The 20598-nt window shown below is 55.9% G+C and overlaps 2 protein-coding genes across 2 annotated transcripts; one reads left to right on the forward strand and one right to left on the reverse strand.

Moving 5' to 3' along the window:
* Positions 1-9206: 9206 nt before the first annotated feature.
* Positions 9207-12871, forward strand: CERCAM (cerebral endothelial cell adhesion molecule). The gene is made up of 11 exons (XM_054393375.1): positions 9207-9295; positions 9482-9599; positions 9681-9815; positions 9903-10107; positions 10178-10297; positions 10429-10505; positions 10686-10792; positions 10905-11037; positions 11277-11404; positions 11481-11684; positions 12637-12871. Exons 1-11 carry the CDS (start codon positions 9222-9224, stop codon positions 12869-12871), a joined length of 1536 nt encoding a protein of 511 aa, XP_054249350.1. The 5' UTR covers positions 9207-9221.
* Positions 12872-15357: 2486 nt separating this feature from the next.
* Positions 15358-17620, reverse strand: PTRH1 (peptidyl-tRNA hydrolase 1 homolog). The gene is given in 5 exon segments (XM_054393417.1): positions 15358-15547; positions 16587-16694; positions 16860-16998; positions 17001-17103; positions 17414-17620. Coding segments are annotated over 5 exon segments (747 nt in total).
* Between the last annotated feature and the right edge of the window lie 2978 nt (positions 17621-20598).

Consider the following 20598-nt stretch of genomic DNA (forward strand, 5'->3'; position numbering starts at 1 on the left):
CCCTGAACAGAATCAGGGCTGGGGGCTGGAAAGGTATAGAGGGGATCCGTCCCTGTGGGGTTAGGAATTAGGTGGTGCTGGGAGAGAACCTCCCACGGCCCCAAGGATTCTCCAAGCAGCCCAGCCCCAGGGAGCTGCAGAGTGACCTCAGTCCCTGTCCACAGCCTTCAGCAATGTCCCCTGGCCAGGCCTAGGGCAGGGGATAGCCCAGGGATGGTGTCTCACGCCTGGGCCCTGAGCAGGGACTAAAGGGGCAAGAATCTGCTACTGGGGACTGCTCATCTGCAGAAGCTCCTTCCTGGCCCTTGGAGGTTTTGCATCATAGAATAGAACTATAGAACTGCTTAGGCTGAAAAATACCTTTAACGTCATCGAGTTCAATCATTGCCTACCCTGCAGATGCATGAAGGTGTGCCACGGCCTTGAGACAGTCACATCCCCCAGCTCCTGCCCCATGCTGTAGCTGGGGATGCCCAGCTCTTGCTAGGGCCATGTGCTTCCCTGCAAAGAGCTCCCTTGCCTGCCCACACCTTCCTGCCAACCCATTTTCTAGGAGTGTTTAAATCAAAAGAAAGCCATAATTAAAAAAAAAAAAAAAAAAGCAGCAGCAGCTGAAGGCCTCTGCATTGGGTTGCAGCCACTGCCCAGCACCAGAAGGCTCTTGAGAAGTGGGGACCCCTGGAGCGAAGTCCCCATCACTGCTCCTGGGAGCTCCAGCATTGTTTTAGCCTACGACCTGCCAGCCTTTTAATGCTAATTCCTAACTCTCCCACTCCTCCTTTATTTTTTTTAAGTCTCTTTCCCAAATCTTGGCCAAGTTAATGAAGTTATGTGATCCTGTAAATGTTAATTGTCTAAACTTCTCTTTCTTTTCTCTCTCTCTCTCTCTTTTTTTTTTTAAATATATCTGTGCTCCTTGCTGCTTTCTGCTCCACTTGTAATAAAGAAAATATCTTGGCTGGACTTAGCCAGTTGCTTGGCAACCTCAATAGAAAAAAAAGAGAACAGAATGTAACCAATCCTGAGACAACAGAAAGATTTTGGTGACATGTGACCTCTCTGAAAAGGGCAGCCTTAAACTGTCCCTCCTGTCCTTTGCTCCTGACCATTAGGGTCTCTTGCCTACCCCTTTACCCCCCTTCCTAGCTCTTTTACACCAATAAATATGGATTAGTGAAATACTTTTTCCCACACTGATGAAAAGCTGGGATTGATCTTTCCACCTCCTTTGTGTACCAACCTGACAAGTTTCTAAACAAAATTAAGAGGGAAGAGGCAAGAGGAGGCATCCTGGGTTAGGCAGCCAGGAACAGATTCTGCCCTGCCATGGAGATAGGGGGGGTCCCTGACAGGGTGTTGATGTCAGCTGTGCTGTGCTGTGGTCTGCTCAGCTGCTTGCTAGACCTGCTCTCTGTGTGCCAGGGAGCCCCTTGCACAGCACTGATGGGGTAGGAAATAAAATGTAGTTTTTCTGACACAAAGGGGAAAAAATTAAAGCCCCAGCCCTGCATACAGCTGCGTGTCCTGAGGGGGCTCCATCCTGCTCCTTGTCATGGAGTCCCTGCACTTGCAGGAAGCCAGGGAAGTCATCTGCAAATTACATTTGATCCTGGAAAAAAAGATCCCACAACATGATGTCATTGATTTCCTGGTGCATCCTGCAGGTGCCCCTCCACCTGTCCCCAGCCTCTGCTCGGCCATGAGCTTCTGCTCGGCTATAATCCTCAGCATGGCCATGAGCCTCAACACTGCAGTCAGCTTTGGCATGGTGGTTGTGATCAGACTCCTGCCCTCCCACCAGCCTCCTCATCTCTTGAGTTTTCCACGCTCCCAGAATGATGAATGCTCTCACCAGCAGTTTCCCTCTTCCCAAAAAAGCATCACCTTGCCAGCTCCCTTCCTCCCACCAGCTGCCAGGAAAACAAAAATTAGGGCAAGGCAATGGAGCAAGACAAAAGCCAATGAACTTGTTTCCAGCTTTTCCCTTGGATCAGCCATCTAGACCTGGGAGAAAAATATTTCTCCAGAAAAAAAACAACCCTCTCCATGAAGGCTTTGAGCCTTCGTCACTGGAACACTGGCAGGAGACAGGCTCAGCTCGGCAGCAGAAGACACTGTAAGTTGGGTATCTGCTAGCAGTTTCCTGGATTTTTTTAGCGGGGGGGGAGTGTGTTGCCACTGTTTGGAGTTGACACCCCCAGGGATAGAAGAGGAGGGTCAGGGGAGGGGGCAGTTGTAAAGAGGGGGGTTTGGAGAGGGTGCAGACTGCAAGCCATGGGCAGTGTGGGTGCTGTGTCTGTGCTAGTAGTGGTGGGTGGTGCTGGGTGCCAGTGGCCAGGGTGCACAAAGCCCCTTTGAGCAGCTCACAGAGAGGCTGCTCATTCCTTGTCCAGCCTTCATCCCCATCAGTGGCCCTGGAACAGGAGAGTAGGACCCTGGCCCTCAACTCAGGGACAACTGATAGGGTGGGTGGGAAGGTCTGGGTTTGCATGTTACCCCCAGCCTGGGGACAGCTGCTGGAGGGGTGGCCTGACTCCAGTCTGACCCCCTCATTCATTGGGATGCCCACAGACCCCCAGAGTGAGCTGCTCTCTGGCCAGCCCCACTGGTGTGGAGGACTGTGGGGAGCTGGGAGGGAGATGCAGCTGTCCTGTGTGGGGATGGGAGGGACTCGCTCCCTCCCATCATGGGTGATGATGATACTCATAAATATCCTGGTCCCCCAGAATGGCTGTGGGGAGGGCTGTGGTAGGAGCCAGGATGGAGGGTCTGGTGGAACCCAAGGGGACCCAGTGTTACCCAGCAGCACTTGAATGGACCTGGTGGCACTTGATGAGAGCTAATGGGACTTGGTAAGACCTGGTAAGACCTAGTAAGCCCTGCCTGCCCTGCCACTGAGGCTGGCTGTCCAGGCACAATACCGTGGCCTGCTCCTGAGTCACCACCACAATCCCTTTCCCAGCGCTGAGTGTCTTTGTCTCGCCTTTGTGATGGAAAGAGCCCCCTCCTAAATCACTGTCCTGACACTCTCATTGTCTCCTTCCCAGGGAGGTTTGAAAATTTCCCCCCCTTCGTGAGGTCAGGAATGTGGTGGGTTTCTATTGGGATGGAGGAGCAGGGCAAAGTGGGGGGCTGCAGGGTCACACCGGCTTGGTGGGTCAACCTGAAAACAAAACCTTTTGAAATACCTATTCTCCATCACTGCCAATATTGTTCCCTGCCAGCAGGGGCCTGGCATGGCCCCTCAATGCTTCCAGGCCAGTCACTGCCCACCCCAGTGGTCAACATCTGGGGGGGGGGAGGGAATGGGGGAGTGGTACATGGACAGAAGGGTATTGTGCTGAAGTGGACAGCTTTGTTTTCAGTCACAGCTGCCCTGGGTTGGAATAGGGACTGTCTTGCAGCCCTGCTTGAGGGGAGAGGAGGGAGGGGATGGAGGGGACAGGAGTGCGTGGGCCAGCGCATCTTGGAGGGAGCTTTCCCATCAGGGTACCCCCTTTGAGAGGGAGCAGCAGGAAGGACAGAGAGCAGCTACCAATCATTCCCAGGGTGAAGGCCCCAGCAGGGTGCATCACTTGGGAGTTTGCCTCCTGCCTCAACTTCTCCTTGATGAGGGAAGTGTCCCTCTGTCCTCTTTCAGGGCTGATGGATGTTCAGGGTTCCCACTGACACCCAGAGCTGGGGGACGCTGACTTTAGGCCTTGCTGGCTCTGATGCTGACAGATGTTGTCCAGCCTGGGGAGAAAATGGACAATTTTGGGACTGAGCCAAATGTGCCACCCAGGAGGGATGTGCCTGTGTGGCTCAAACATGGCTCCAAGTGGGGTAATGCCTTGCAGGTGGAGCAGAGCATCCTGCATGCCCTCAGCTCCTTGTTCCCAGAAGGGAAGAGGGCCACCCAGAGAAGCTTCTCCCTCCCTAATGTTTGCAGCCTACCAGGAATACTCGAGCTGTCTCCCAAGAGGCCAAGGCACTGGGGAGGGGCACAGCTCACCAGGCTGGTGATGCCTCTTTGCCCCATTTGCAGTGGGATGGTTTCTCCTGTCTCCACCAGCTAGAGTGTGGATGCTGGTCTCCAGCTTCTCTGACAAAGCATCTCTTGGGTGGGCCAAAATCTTTCATAGATGGACAAAATCCCCATAGATTTTTCTGGGTGGGAAGATCTGTTGGTTTTGCTTGCCTCAGCAGCAGCCTGCTGAGGAGAAAAGTGGAGCAGTGCCCAAGGATGCAATGGGTTTAGCAGAGACCTGGAGGGGAAAGGCAGCTGGGAGGGGCGTGCTGTCTTCCTGAGCTACCCAAGAGCTGGCAGGTGGTGAAAACAGCTGAAATAGATGGGGCTTGCTGGGTAGGGAGCACAAGTAGTCCCCCAGGTCTGGGGTCTCTGCTGGGTGGGAAGTCGCAGGGAGGCTGTGTGGGCTTCATGCCTCAGTTTTTCCACCTGGGTACTAGCCATTAGGGTTGTGAAGCTGGACAAGTCAGGGCAGTGGTCTGGAGGGGACAGCAGCGCTCAGGCAGCATTATGGTGTGGGAGTGGGTGCCCTTGGAGGCACCCAAGGGTACCACAGACCTGGACACCCAGCTGGGCCCACAGGGTGTTTGTGGTTGTGAGATGGGTTTAAAAAAGATTGGTGGTGACCAGAGGACTTGTACCAACCTCCTGCACATGCTCATACACACAGACTGCATTTTTGTACACATCTACACCTATATCTATGTCTTTACATATTTGTTCTTTTCCAGCCAAACCTGAGTTTTTTAAAGTAGTAACCTGTGATGCTGGAGGAACCTGTGTTCCTGCCCATGCCGGGGGGGGGTGGGGTGGGGAGGGGGGGGTGTTGGAATTAGCTGATTTTTAAAGTCCCTTCTAACCTAAACTAGTCTATGATTCTGTGAACCTGGAGCATTTCAAAGGTTTTGCTGAAAAATCCTTGATGATTACAAAGAGATGGGGAGAGGTGAGAGGTGGTCAGAAGCCTCATTTCTTGATCCAGAAGTAACTTTTTCCTGTTATAAAAGGAAACTATCCTGCTGGGAACATCATGCAGTGCTGAAAGTGCTTTTCAGGGTGGGATGCCTACTGGCCTGATGTTGTCTCTGTATTACAGGTGTTGCCACAGGTCTGTGGAGTCATGGGGACTCCACAGGGGACTCCTGAGGACATCCTAGGCCCTGTGGGGACCTGCCATCAGCCTGCCAGTTCTGATCCTGAGGTGTGGGGGCTGTCACAGTCCTATGCTATCAGAGTGGTGAGAATGGAGGTGCTGAGTCACAGAGATGGATGAATTGTCACCCCAAGGACCATGCAGCAGGTGCCTTGACAGGTAATTTCCCTTTCCCCTTCTCCCCAAACTTGCTTGTTTTTGTTGGATTTTCTTTTTGGGGGGGGGGGGGGGGGGGGGGGGAGTTGGTTGTTTTTTTAAATCATTGCATGGCCAAAAGCTGCTTGTAAGGTGCCACTTGCCCCACACGCTTGAACCTAGCAGCACCTGGATTGCAGGGAGAAGGCAGGCTGCAAAGCTGGATGCAAAGCCAGAGCTAATTCTGACCTCACCTTGCAAAGGTGGGCACAGAATGCTTCACCCCTCTGCCAATCCCAGCCCTTTTGGATGCTGCATATTCAATTGATCTGTGTCGCAGTTTCCCTACGTTAGGGCACAGTGATGGCAACCCTGTCCTCTGCCTGCCTCAAGGGTAGCAGAGCAGCAAATGGGACTATCTCTCCCTGGTCCTCAAGCCCATGGCCCAGGAGCATCAGTGTGACCCATGGATGTGGCCACAAAGCCCAGGAGCATCAGTGTGAGCTAGGTCTGTGTGTGAGTGGCTGAACCGTGCCAGGCCAGGGATGATGTACCCCTGGGGCAGGGGACAGCAGGGGCTGAGCACACGAAGTCGGGGTGGGATGCTGGAAGAAAATTGCTGGCAGCAGCAATTTTCTCTGCAGACTGGGACCTGCCCTGTAGGGGCTCTCTGGGATCCTGGCTGCTCAAAACGCCGTCCTATCCAGTGCTGAGATCTTGCTCTGGGTTCTGAGGGCAGGGTAGGGCTGCCTGCCCCCTCCAGGAGAGGATACAGGGATGGAGGGATATGGGGACATGAACATGCAGGAATGTAGCTGGAAAGGAATGCAGAGATGAAGGAAAAGGATGGAAGGACGGGGCGTATGCAGGGATGGAGAGGTGAAGGGATGAAGACGAGAAGGGATGCAGGGATGGCAGGACACGGGGAGTGCGTCCGGTTGTGAGCGGCGCCGGCAGGTGGCAGCAGAGGCCGAGCGCGGGGCCGGGCTGAGGGGGGGCCGCTGCAGGCGGGGGAGTGCCCCCGCTGGACTTGCCAGCCGTGGGCTCTGCGGGCATCCCTGTCGCTCGGCGGCCCTTCCTCCAGTTTAAACCCGGGAAAGGGGCTGCCCTCTACCCAGCCCTCCCAGGGAGGGTTGTACACACGGAGTGGGTCCAAACATGGGTGGGATCCAGACATGGGTGGGGTCCAGCTGTATTCCGCTTCTGGGGTTTTGCAGCCCCCTCTCTTCCGCAGCTCCTCTGCATCACTGGGAAGAACCTAACTACTCTGACGTGAGCCGTTGCCTCTCCTTCCAGCAGCCACTGGGCTCCCCGTTGTCCCCTTTCCCTCTCTGTGCTTCTTTCAGGTGCTTCTGGATTGTTTACCATCTCCGATTCCCTTGCCGTACCTTGATGAAGCCCTCCCAGAGGACCCCCCAGGGACAGGGGGATGTGGGGAGCCAGCAAGCACAGCTGCCTGGCCAGGCCTTTACGCTGCTGTGAGTGGCTGCTGGTTTAGTGTGCAGGTTTGGTCACAGATCCTCACCAAAGCTGCCACTGCAGCAAGAGGTGCCCTGGCCATTGGTAGGGGAGACAGAGTTGTGCTTTTCCAGGACGAGGCCTCCTCCCAGCCTGTGTTTGCTCTGGGAACTGAAGGCCATATTTGTGGATTGGGTGGTTAACCATTGGTTTTGGCCAAACGTCCCAAAGGCTCTAGGGCTGCCAATTGCTTGGATACAATGGAAACACGCCTGAGGGCTGCAAATGGTCAGCCGTGGGGGGCAGCCTGAGTGGGCCACAGCTTGGTGGAGTGGGCTACCTTGGCCTGTGATGGGAGAGAGCCATGAGCATCCACACCATGCCCCACCTCCCTGGGCCACGCCCGATCTTGGCCACAAACCCTCCTCAGCCACAAGTCCCCCGGACTTGAGCTCCCCTGACCCTGAACACTCTGGCTACAAGCCACCCAGTCACAATCCCCCCTGGTCATGATCCAGTCCCCAGCTATGATCATCCTCATTCGCTTGCTGACCCATCTCCTTCGTCACCACCCCACCATGCCATGCGGGGACTCAATTCCAAGCTGGCGGCGGCCGCACGGCGATGCCCAGCAGCATCCTTAGGAAGGCGGTACCGGGACTGCCCCCCGGCCTCTCGCCCCGTTACGCCCCTGCCTGCCCGCCTCCTGTGGGCCATTTACCGCTGTCGGCTTTATTTAAAGAAACTCAACCCAAACCCGCCCCCGGGGCTCGCAGCTGGGCCGGGCCGGGGGCGGGGGTGCGCTAAGCGCGGCGGGTCTTAACCCGCCCCTTCCGCGCCCGCGCAGCCTCCGCCATGGGCACTGAGGGGCTGCTGTGCTCTCTGCTTCTACTGCTGGGCCTCGGCTCTGGTACCGGGCCGGCCCCTCCACAGCTGGTGCTCGCACTCCTGGCCCGTAACGCCCAGCACTCGCTGCCGCACTGCCTGGGAGCCCTGGAGCGCATGGACTATCCCGCAGAGAGCATCGCCCTGTGGTGAGCAACCCTCGCGGGGAGCAGGAACCTTGGCTGGAGCCAGCACCCCGGGGTGCAGGGGGTAGCAGCGATCTTGAGAGAAGGGAATGGGGACTCTCGGGAGGAGCCTGGATGCTGAGGCCACAGGGGAAATAGACAGCCCTGGAGAAATGAGGATGCTATGGGATGTCCTAGGGCTTAGGAAGGGACTATAGGGTAGTGGGGAGCTGGGGGGTAGTGGGGACTCAAAAGACAATGAGGGGAAGGGAATGGGAAGCTGGGGAGAGGGAGGGAACTGGGGACTAGGGGTGATTTTGGAATACTGAGGTCCTGGCTGGAGGGAACAGAATGGGGAGCCCGGGGGCACAGCGACCCTCTGTGGGGAGCCCCAGGTGGTAATAGACCTCCAGCCTCAAAGGGTGAGGGATAGCTCTTTGCTTGGTGTGGGGCCCAGCAGGGACTCGAGAGCAGCTGGGCACTGCCCCACTGTGAGGGAGCAGGAACCCCACCTTTCCTCACTTGAAGCTGGTGAGGGAGGGGAGCCGGGGGCTTGATTGGATTTTACATCATCAAGGACAGATACTGCCTGCAGGTCTTGGCCCCACTCACCTCCTTCCCCAAAGACAACTCCCAAACTCCCTTTTTACCATCCTGGAGGGTGGGTAGCTGAGAGAGGAGCTCCCTCAGTCTCTCTTCTCCCTCGCTCCTCCAACTGACGTTGTCTGTGGCTGGAGCTCGTTGGAAATTTTTCTGCAGCTGCTTTTCCATGGGTGCAGGTTGAGAGCTGGCAGTGGGGTCCTGACAGGGGTGACCAGGCTGTGTCTGTGGTGGCAGATGCCAGGAGCAGGAGGTCCTTTGCCCACTGCAGTTCACGGGAGGCTCAGCCCCATTGGTCATGAGGTCAGGTGGGAGAGTTGGCGACGGTGGCTGTGTATGGCAAGGGAAGGTTTGAGGAGGGGGATTTTTGCTGCTTATTGGGGCATTTCCTCTGGCTGCCAAAGCTGCAGAGCGCAGTGGAGTGCAGAAGGGTGCTGTAGGGTGTAGCAGGGTGCACTGTAGGGAGCAATGAAGCTGCTGTGCTCCAGAGTTCATGGTGGGCAGCCACAGGGCTAGGATGGGGAGAGCATTTCCAGGGCTGCTGAGGGGCTGTAAGGACAAGGATGGGGAGAGCTAGAGAAAAACCTGACTGGTGATGGCACCAGGAAAGCAATTAGCCATTTGTCTTTCCCCTCCTGCCAGCGCAGCCTTGGTTCCTTGAAATTACATGTTATGATCTGGAGTAATGTTACATGTTCCATTTCCAGTCTGTGCCTGGCTCAGTGTCTTGTTCCCCAGAACATTTCTAGTGCAGGGGAGGGCCTGATTGTAGTTGTCCTTCAAGGGGGGATCCCCTGAGGCTGATATCCCTCACCCTAGGTGTGCAACTGACCACAACTCAGACAACACAACAGCGATGCTGCAGGAGTGGCTGAAGGCAGTGGGAAAGGACTATCACTCTGTGGCCTGGAAGGTGCAGGAGGAACCCAGGTGAGGCTGGGGGCATACTGGGGGGCTTTGAGTGGCTTCTGGAGCAGCACTCTGCTCGATGGCTGGGGACACTGCCAGTTTGAGCTGTAGACATGTAGAACTGGGCTGACTCAGCCCTCTGGCACGCTGCACCGAGTTTGTGCGTTCCCAGCAAGCAAAGTTAACCCCTGCTTCCCTCTGGCCCAGCTCCTACCCCGATGAAATTGGGCCCAAGCACTGGAGCTACAAACGCTACGAAAATTTAATGAGGTTGAAGCAGGAGGCTCTCACCTATGCCCGGGAGCAGCAGGCAGACTACATTCTGGTAAGGGACATGGGGCATTGGTCGGGTGGGGGACAAGGTGGGCATCCCTGCATCTCCAGGACCTATGCTGTCCCCCCCCAGTTTGTGGACACTGACAGCATCCTGACCAACAACCAGACCCTCAAGTTTCTCATGGCACAAAACAAGTCGGTGGTGGCCCCCATGCTGGACTCACAGACCTTCTACTCTAACTTCTGGTGTGGCATCACACCACAGGTATGTCTCTGGAAAGCCCTGGGGAAGGGGTTGTCCCCATGGTGGAAGAGCCCCCACCATGGAGGCATCACACCAGTGATGTACCAGGGGTACTACCGCCGGACAGCTGACTACTTCCCCACCAAGAACCGGCAGCGAGTAGGCTGCTTCCCTGTCCCCGTGGTCTATGCCACCTTCCTGATCGACCTGCGGAAGGAGGAGACATCACGATTGGCTTTCTACCCACCCCATCCCAACTACACCTGGGCCTTTGATGATATCATTGTCTTTGCCTACTCCTGCCAAGCAGCTGGTGAGGGTGGTGGGGAGCTGGGGGTTGAGGGTTTGTGGGGACTGCGGTATTCACTCATCCCACCTGGCAGGCGCAGAGGTCCATGTGTGCAATCAGCAGCACTTCGGCTATATCAATGTCCCCGTGAAGGCCCATCAGATGCTGGAAGATGATCATGCTAACTTTGTGCATCTCATATTGGAGGCCATGGGTGAGCCTGGAGGTGTCGCCTGCCCTGGGGTGCCGGGGACCTATTGCCAGTCCCTGGGGCTCAGCTGTTGGCCCTTGTTCCTGGCCAGAGAGGTCTGGGCTGCAGCAAAGTGGTGCCCCCTCTTTCTGCAGTGGATGGTCCCCCCATGCAGCGTTCCAGACACATTTCCCATCTCCCCAAGCCACTCACAAAAATGGGCTTTGATGAAGTAAGTGACCAAGGACACCCCATGTCTTCCTGTCCGTCTTTTTGGCTGCATCCGTGAATAGCAAAGCTTGTCACAGACTTTGTCCAAGCCTCCTATCCCACATCCTGTGGAGACTGGGCAAGCTGTGTCTCGCTCTGTAACAGCATGCCCCCCTGGTGGGACTCTCCCCTTCCTTCCCAGATCTTCCTTATCAACCTGGTGCGGAGGCCAGACCGGCGCCAGCGTATGCTGGCATCCCTGCTGGAGCTGGAGATTGCACCGCAGGTGGTGGATGCTGTGGACGGGAGGTGACTGCGGGGTGATGCATCCGTGCTCTGGAGCTCCCCAGTGTCACCCTGCTGGGGAGACTGGGGTTGGCTGGGAGAGCACACTTTGCTGATGCAGCCTCTTGCCTTGCAGCACCCTGAACAGTAGCGACATCAAAGTGCTGGGGGTGGACCTGCTTCCTGGGTACTATGACCCCTTCTCTGGCCGCACACTCACCAAGGGTGAGGTTGGCTGTTTCCTGAGCCACTACAACATCTGGAAAGAGGTATGGGGGCACAGGGTCCCTAAGGGCCACCAGCACAAGACAGGGACCCCGATCCTAAGGGCCACCAGCACAAGGCAGGGATCCCGATCCTAAGGGCCACCAGCACAAGGCAGGGACCCCGTGAGCATCACCAGGTCTCTGGAGGACCTGAGGGGGAAGGGTGTCCTGCAGGATGAGTAAACACATCATGGCCCGGTGAAGTGCGGGGATGTGTGTGCACCTCTGCCCCCTCCTTACAGATTGTGTCCCGGGGCCTGGAGCGGTCGGTGGTCTTTGAGGATGATGTGCGCTTTGAGGCTGCCTTCCCAGCACGGCTGCAACGACTGATGGAGAAGCTGGAGGAGGCACAGCGGGACTGGGACCTCATGTAGGTGCTGGGACTGTGGGGATGTGGGATGCGGGTCCCTGGGGCTGCCTTTCACAGCTTTCCATCCTCTCTGCAGCTACCTTGGGAGGAAGCAGGTGAATGCAGAGGATGAGGCACCTGTGGAGGGTGTGCAGAACCTGGTGGTGGCTGGCTACTCATACTGGACGCTGGCTTATGCCATCTCCCACCGTGGGGCACAGAAGCTGCTGGCTGCCAAGCCCCTCTCCAAAATGCTGCCAGTGGATGAGTTCCTGCCCATCATGTATGACAAACACCCCAAGTAAGGAACAGGGGGTGCAGAAGGGGCACTGGTTGAGCAGTATAGCTGTGCTGGTGAGGCAGCCTGTGTTTCCTCTCCACTGTCATTGTCTGACCGAGTTCCCTCCCCAGCTGGTGTTACTAATGCTGGAAGAAAACAACTGTAGCATGAGCTCATTCCCCACTAACAGCTGCCTGGCCACTGGAAAATGGCCTTCTGCCACCATGGGATGGGGGGATGGTGATGGGGACAGAACTGGGGCTCAATGTTTGCCTTGGCTGGGGGATCCTGACCTTATCGTGACGGGGAAGCAGCTCTACATACCCTGGTGCTGGGGAGACTGATCTCCCTCCTCTGGCTGTGGGTCTCAGCCCCATCTTGGGGCATCTCCATGCCCCTCTTCCCAGACTGCGATTAGCAGCAAGGTTGTGTCTGGGGAGAGAATGGCAATTTAAGGGATCAGTGAGTGTCAGTGGCAGGGTGGCCCTGGGGAGAGGCAGGTAGGAAAGCTAGTGAGCATAATGTCGAAACAGAGGGATTAGGCATGTAAAATGGATGCTGAAAGTGGACAGAGAGGTGGATTAGTGCTCTGGATATGAACCAAAAGCAGCTGGGAGTCCCATGCCTGCATCAGACAGCCCAGCCCTGGGGCCAAACCAGTGGGATGCTGTGCTGGAGACCCTCTTCATGCTAGGGCTGGCCCTGTGTCACTGAGGCTGGTGGGGAGAAATGGGCCCCATTCCCTCTGCAGTCCCTCCACAGACAGGCTCTGCAGGCAACAGTGGTGCAGGGCAGCCCTCCAGCTTGGCTGCCTTCCCTAAATCCCTTCCCTGGTACCCATGTCCCTTCCCATAACCTGCCTTGCATGCTGCCTTCCCCAGGTTGTCAGTGTGGTTTGCCCAGCCCCTTTTTCTCCATTGGGCCAAACTCTGTAAACCAGTTTCTCCTCTTGGGTCCATTCCACTTTTCCCAGTGAAGATTACAAGCAGCACTTCACCCCCCGGGACCTGCTGGTGTTTTCGGTTCGCCCTCTCCTGGTTTATCCTACCCACTATGCTGGGGACAGCAACTGGCTGAGTGACACCGAGACCTCCACCATCTGGGACGATGATGCCAAGCAGACTGACTGGGCTGGCTCGCAGAAGACTCTGAGGGACTTGCGGGGCAGTGCTGGCCGCCTCCGCACCATCACCAGGGATGAGCTTTGATGGTAAGTGAGGCTGTGGGACCCGGGTATGTAATGCCAGGCATGGGGGACAGAGCAGCTGAGAATCTCCTCCCTGTGAGTGCCATGTTTGGATGCGTCCTGAATCCTTAGTTTCTTTTTTCCCATGTGGCAGCAGCTGGCCCCATCAAAGCATTGCAAAACAGAGATAAGACCTTTTCTTCTGGGCAGAGAAGAGGATGCAGATGTCTCATATGGAGCTGCACTGGGCTGGAGGGCTCCATAAAACTGAGTCCTGCTGCTCCCCAGTCCCTCAAGCATGGAAAGGACAATGCTCCTTCAGCTCTTGCAAAATGCACCCTAGTTTGGAGAGAGCTAGTGCCATCACCCTGGCACTGCTTGTTTCCCCCACCAAGAGCAGGTCTCCCTGGGACTGTGTCTCTGCAGAGCAGCCCTGCAGGCAGGCGACCCTCACACTTGTTTGGTACTGCTACAGTTAACACCAGGTCAGACGTTCCCTGTCTGAGGTTGCTTGTGCTGGCTGTGGAACTTCCCTGGAAGCAGCAAGTTTTGGGGAGGCTGGAAAACAACCCCCCCACTGCCGCTGCTGCAGCCGTGAACACGTCAGGGCTGATTCTGGCTTGATTGCTGACACCTGTGTCCTTGTATCCCAGAGACAAGGGATTGTGACCCAGCCTGGAGCAGTATGGACCGGTGGCCTGATCCTGGTCACTCCCACTCCTAGCAGATGCCGCTGGCCTGGACAGATTCCCCCCAGGGTCCTTCAAGTCTGCTGGTGGTGAATCCACCCAAGGCATGATTTTACCTACCAGGTGGAGGGACCATGTTCTATCTTTGCTGAGAATACATCTCCAGGACTGCTGTGAGTGATGCCAACTCTGCTGCTACCATTGGCTTGGACTTTAGGGAGTGTTTTGCAGGCTGGAGGCTGGCTCCCACAGGGGCACCTGTGGCCTCCTGCCACCAACGGGGCTTGTCCCTCACTTTTGTTGTGTCAGGGAGAATTAAAGCAGACTGTGTTTGAGCTGATGTGCCAGGTGCTGACTCTGGTGGGTAGCATTGCCCCATGTAATGTCCCCAGGGCAGACCCTACTAGGGTCACCTCAGAGTTGTGGAGGTAAGGGTCTGGCAGTTTCTCTGGCTGGGGTTTGCTTTGGGAATGAAATCTGTAATGAGGAGGGAGATGGGGTGAAAGAGGGAGGCTGGAGAACCCCTTGTGGTTTTGAGGTGAAAAGATGGGTGCCATTTCCATGGAGCTAATCTCTTCCCTGGGAATGCCGATGGAAACAGTTTCCTTTGGCACTAGGTTTGGCCTTGGGACTGAAAACCTTACACCAGCCTGAGCGCCAAGATGTGCAGCTGAGTTTTGGTCCTGGAGAAGCTGCTGGGGTTTGCCCCAGGATGGTGGGTTCCTACCTTAGTCCCAAGCTGGGGCAAGAGGGATGCACCCCTCTTCTTCCCACAGCTTTATGAAGACAATGGAGCAATGAATGGAAGCTTTGATAGCTGAGACTCACAGCGAAGTGTCCAAGACCACCAAATAAATGATCTGGGAGAGCAACATCTATGTCTAGTCAAACAGCTACAGCAGGAACCTCCTAAAAAAAACCTAACTGGCTCCAGGAGATCATGCAGGACCTGAAGGTCTGAGTGGATCTGAGTGCAATGGTCCCAGCCAGAACAGACATGGCTGACAGAGCAGAGTGGAGAGGTGATGGCATGTTGGGTACACCTTTGGTCCCCTGCCTGTTCCCTGGTCACAGGTAGAGGTTCAATGCTATGGCAGGAGCTCAGGAGCTGGTAAAGGAGCAGAGGAAGGATGCAGCAGCAGCAGGGCTGTATGTGTGACCTCCCCAGGGTCCATGTGCTCATTCTGCAGGCAAGGAGCTATGTGTGCTGGGGCTCTCCATGCAGCTGCACTTGCAGGGTATACAGTTGGACGGGGCTCTGGGAACTGTAGTGGTAGTGGTGGGCACACTGCTTCTTGCCCTCCCTCCCACCAGAAGACCTGTAACAGCTGCAGGGGTTTTGGCTTAAACCCACCTAAATAAAAAGCTATGAGGCCAGCTCTGCAACTTGTTGCAGCTCATTGGGTGCATCCCTTGTGTGCTGCCAGGCTATAAGATTCCAAGTGATTCTGTTTGTCATGGTTTATCAACAAAACTAAAGTGTTTTTTTGACCCTGTGGAAGTCACTCCCATTGCTCCTCACTTTCCACCAGAAGCTTGGGCTGGTGGAAGAGAAATGGGAATATGGATTTGAGCCACAGACAGATAGAGATTGCCTGAGGCCAGCAGGCAATACAGGGGAGAGGGGCAGGAGCAGGGCAGAACTAAAGAGAAGGGTTTATTTAATTTCTGTGCCAAAGTGCTGTATGAAGCCACAGCTGGGGTTTGGGTGGGACATGAGCTGCCTGGATCTGTGTGGGGATAGGTGGCAACTGCCCCAGTGCCCAGCCAGGCTGCCTGGCAAGGCCAGCTTTCCTCTATGCTACAGTCACACTGGGGTTCACATCATCCTCTGCCCCCAGCTCCTCATGGGTGCTCTCCTCCACAGCATGTGCTCCAGCAGTAATGTTGCTGCCTGAGCCAGGACCTGCTCCAGCTTCTCCAGCGACTTGGTGCTGAACAGAGTCAGGACATAGCTGGACACTGTCAGTTCACCCTCCAGCCACCCAGTGCAAACTCTGAGCTGAGCCCTCTCAAGGGAAGGAGAGCTGGAGCTTTATTGAAGGGCCTGGTTGAGACACATCTAGGCAAGGGGACAGTGCTGTGAGGGGCTGGGCAGTGAGGAAGCAGTCATGCATGTTTTCTAGGTGGTTTTGAGTGCTTGCTCCAAGAAACATGATTTTGGAAGAGGCTTTTGCTGGGCTGTGCCAAGATCCTCGGCTCCTGCCAGGCCTGGCAATGCTGCTCAAACTAATTGTTTCCATGTCCTCCATGTCAGCCAAACTGACATCAGCATTTGGGAAAGCAGAAGGGAGGTGGAGAAGGAGAAAAGCAGGGAGAAGAAAGGGAGCAGGTGCTTGTCTGAGGGGAGTCAGAAGAATCAGAGTGGGAATACAGACAAGCCATGCATTCAGATCAGGGCAAGACTCATTCCTTTCCACTGAGGTCCACTCAGGTTGGAGTGCAAAGCCCTGATGCAGATCAGACCTTGTCATGTCCCTTTGGTAGAGGAGAAAACTATCATTAGTCTGTAAGAGACATACCAGCATATATGGTATGATCTTGCAATCTCTTGCTGCAGGGACTTGGGGATGTGGCCCCAGACAGGGGTTGCAGTCCCCATGCCCTGGCTCTGCAGGAACATCCATTTCCTGGAGGTCAGAGCAGCTGGCTGGAAGGAATGAGGGAAGCAGGACTGTGGCCCAGTACCATCCTTGCTCCATCTTACAGTGGACGATTTCCTAGGTTAAATGTCACGAGGCTGGTGCTGGGACAGGTGTGGGAGCAAAGTGCCATAAAAAGCCCATGTGGTGCAGCCAATGGGCTGAATTCAGCTCACAGCTGCTTCCAGGAGGCTCCCACCGTTCCTGGCAGGGCAGGAACTAGAGGCCTGCCCCAATACCTGGCCATTGCCTCTGCAACTGGGATTGAGCCCAGGGCTGGTACCGGAAATGTCACCAGGCTGGTGGGATGGGGCCAGGCATGGCTTATGTGTATGTAAAGGCCTCATGTGTATGTGCAAGGCCTCAAACCAGCTGACACAATTGGAGAGCTGGGAACACCCTGTACCTTGTGCTGCCTCCCACCTTGAATGCCACCTTCCCCAAGGCCTTGTCCAGGTCATTGTGAACTAGATAAATGTCTTCTGGGTAGATCCAAAGCCTGTAGATCTCAGCTTTGGAAACAGAAATACAACTCAAGAGATGAAATGGAGAGAGACTCCTCTGGCCCTGACCCAGCAGAGCAAGGTTGCAGGGACCCATGGTGGGAAGGGAAAGAGCAGGGCTGTCACAAGGCCTGGTGAGTCTGTCAGGCTTCAGGCGTGAAATGAGTTGCGCATTGGCACTGGTGACACTGAGACTGCTAAGGCTCATGAGCCTCTGTGGCTTAAGCAACACCAGCCCCAGGCCATGGGCTGCGGCCAGGGCCACGTCATCGCAGCACTGCCTGTCCGCTCGTCAAACCTTGGCCACTGCCAGGTCAGCTAGTCCAGCACTGCCACGCCCATGCTGGGTCATGTCCCTCGCATCTTGTAGTTGCCCAGGCCAGCCATTTGCCCACCAGATGTCAACACGGCTCTGCTGGGCTGCCATAAGGCCTTTGGCCCCTCCCCTGGCAATAATCCCCACCCCAGCACTCCTCAGACCCACTCCTTCCAAACTGATCCCTCTGAGTCCAAATACGTCATGCTCCCTGCAGTTATCTGGATCCCCACAGATTTCCCCAGTGCTTCACTCATAGCTCCAGATCTTACCAGTCCCCCGCAGCCCTGAATGCCTCCACTCGGATCGCCTCTGATCTCCCCAGCCCTGAACTCCCCAGCCCTGATCTCCCCAGCCCTGATCTCTCCGACGCTCTCCCTCACAGCCCCTTTCCCCTCTCAGACCCGGCCCCACCGTGACGCGGAACCTCGCCGCCAGCACGACAGCACCCACTCCTCTCCCCTGTGGCGCCCTCGCTCCGCCAAGAATCCGGTGTCGCCACGCCCCCGCCGCCGTCCCACGCGCCTCCAGCGCCGCCAGCACCGCCAGCACCGCCATCTTGGCTCGCGGCTGGCTGGGCGGGTCGCGCTCCGTCCCCGCCCCGCCCTGGCAAGGACCCATGGCCGCCGCCGTGGCAGGATCCCGGGGCAGCTGCCGCCAGGGTGAGCTGTGGGGCTACTGAGAGCTGCGGCCCGGGAACGGTCTCTCAGACGGGAGGGAGGTGGAGGCCGCGGGGTGTTTGCTATGGCGGTGCCGGAAGAACAGCGCGAGGAAAGCTGAGGTCCCTGTGGAGGGTCTTCGGGCCCTGCTGGTGTATGTGCACCATCGAGTCCCTGAGGGAAGCACGTCCCTGCCAGTAGCGGTGCAGGAGCAGTAAGTGCCGTGAGCTGTGCCCCCTGTATTATGTGTTTGTCCTTGTTCCCACTCACACCGTGGCTTTCGGGGTGTGGCTTCATGGGGGGTGGAATATGTCATCCTTAACCCTCCCCTGGCCACCTTCCAGGCCTGGGTGGCTCTTGACCCTGCCAGTGCAGCAGAGCTTTCTTCCAAGTCTGTAACAGTCCCTCTGTCCAGCTGCACAGTCACTGCTGGACAGAGGGAATGACTCTTTTGCTCTCCGTTGCTGGCGGAAAGGATGAGACTTCTCTTTCTGCAGCTACTGGCCTTCCTCCAGTTCTGTGACTTCCAGCTCGTTATGCTGAGTTCCAGGAAAGTGCTCACACTGCAGGGGAGCAGCCCTGCCTGTGTTGCGCTTCTGCCTCTTCTGGAGGCTGGGGATGCACTGTGAAACACCAGGCTCTGAGGGTACCTGGCCTTCCAGGACAGCTGGCCTTGTGTCACCAGGACATCTGACATACGGAGCCACAGAACAAAGACACCTAGGCCTTGAGGCCAAGCAGACAAGTCTCACGTGGTGTCCAACGCCCTGTGCAGGGACCTGCTTAAGATCATTCTTGGCCACCAAATTCTTCACTGTTGGCTAGTGAAAGTGTCACTGTGACAAGTTGGCCCCACAGGCCTCCAAAGTGTCCTATTTCTATCCCTGTGTCACAGGGGGACCCTCCTCTCCCAGCTCAAGGACTTCAGTGCAGCCCATGAGAACACAGCCAGGGCAAGGGACTTGGGTACTCTGAAGTCCTAGAGGCCCAGGAGGCTGGGCGGCAGCTGGTGCTCAAAATTGTGCTGTGCACTGTCACACCCTGGGCTGATTTGATGAGGCTGTGATGCTCCTTTTTGAGGCTCTGCAGGGTGATAGGAGAGAGAAGGGGCTCTCTGTCAACAGAGGCAAGTAGCTGCGCTGGGGATTGGAGCAGGGTTGCTGAGGACAGGCCTGGGGTGTCAGCAGCATCTGCCCTTGGGCATTGAGTATCTGCTGGGGAGAGCCCTGTGCTAGGGCTCTGCAGTATGGAGTGGTGACTGAAATGGGCAGTAGGGACCCTTGGTTCTTTCTTAGCCCTGAGTCCCATTCACAGCCGTGTCCACCTGGACCATTTCAGCAACTGGGATTGATACCAGGAGCTGGGATTTATCGCTGGTGGTTCAGCTCCCTCCCTGCATAGCCTGTCCTTGGGGCACGGCTGCTCTCTTACAGACTGGGCTGTGTCTCCTGCTCAGCAGAGCTCAGAGCTTTTGAATTACAGTAATGAAATATTTCTGTCTAGGGTGGGCTGGACACATTCTGTGTGTGTTTTCCACTGGCATGGATTGCTCCAAAGTCTAGGGGTGGCAGCCAAAACTTAGCTGCTCTCATTTAACTGAGATGCTGATGCTGCCTCATTGCAGACTGCTTCTTTTGCCGAGAGAAACTGACCTGAGCACTGGAGCTGTTGCCTGGGGAGCTGGCCTGAGCACTGGATCTGTGCCTGTGACACTGTGTTATGAAGAGACAGGTTGTGTAGAACTGCACAAACAGGGGCAGCAGAACCTGATGGCAAGGGGAGCATGTCGGCTGGTGTGGTCTGTCCCAGGGCCGGTGATGAGGCAGCCTGCCAAAATGCACTTGCTCCTGTCCCTTTGAGCCTGAGGAGGATGGACAGTGTGAGGAAGGATGCTGCCCTACATCTGTGGCTTGACCCCACAGAGGATGAGGTACAGCCCTCTGCTGCTCCCTCATACTCTCTCATCGGGCTGTGGATGACATTCTCAGTCTGTTGCCTTCTTTGCAGTCTCTTATGCCTATGCCTAGTGTGTTTTCAGGCAAACTTGGTATTTCTGTTCTGCATTGAGGGCCATCAGCTAATCAAGGGTCTGGGATGTGAGTCAGGGGTTCTGCCAGGATGTGGGTCCAGGCTATGCAATGAGTTTTATAGCCTGGATTTTGCCTTGTAACAGAGCCACTGGGCAGGTCTCTTTCATCCTGATTTTCATTTCTCTGTTTTTTTCAACACTAATTCAGGGCTCTGCTGTGTCTGGCTGTGACAAGGGGAATGTGTCTCTCATCACCCAGCATAGCACCACTCAGAGCAGCGAAATGGCTTCATTGATCTGGACTTTGTTTGAGGTGAAACCCAGGGTCCCTGGTTCAGCAGGCTGCAGTGGGGTTGGCAGTGCCTTTGCTGGTGGCAGGGTGTTTGTGGCAGCAGAAGCCCCATGGCTCAGTACATGGAGCTTAGTGTGGGGAAGAGTTTGTCTATGGCAGAGACAGAGGTTTCACCCTTTTACCATTGCAGATCCCTTCCCTCATATGCTACCTCTTTCCAAGAAAGACTGTCTGTGCAGTCCTGAGGAGTGAGGCTGGATACCTTGCCCAAGAAACCTTGGAGGAAATGCTTCATAGCCCCCCTGAACTCACCATTTCAGCTGCTGTCACAGCAGCACCAGGTATATCCTGGGGGTTAGTCATGGGTGTTTGTGCTGCCCACTCTGAAGTGGGGATTGCCCACATCTGGAGCACAATGTTTCATTCACTCTGGAGTGCTGTGGCATGTTTTAGAGCTCACTGCTGAAGCACTTGTGCTGACAAAGGTGAGTGCTCCTAGAAGTTGATGGTGGGTTGCTGGATCATAGAATCATATGAGTCATAAAATGTTTTGGGTTGGAAGGGACCTTTGAGGGCCATCCAGTCCAACCCCCCTGCAGTCAGCAGTGACATCTTCCAC

Source organism: Indicator indicator, chromosome 28 (assembly GCF_027791375.1).
Source record: "Indicator indicator isolate 239-I01 chromosome 28, UM_Iind_1.1, whole genome shotgun sequence".
In the NCBI taxonomy this organism is placed as follows: Eukaryota; Metazoa; Chordata; class Aves; order Piciformes; family Indicatoridae; genus Indicator; species Indicator indicator.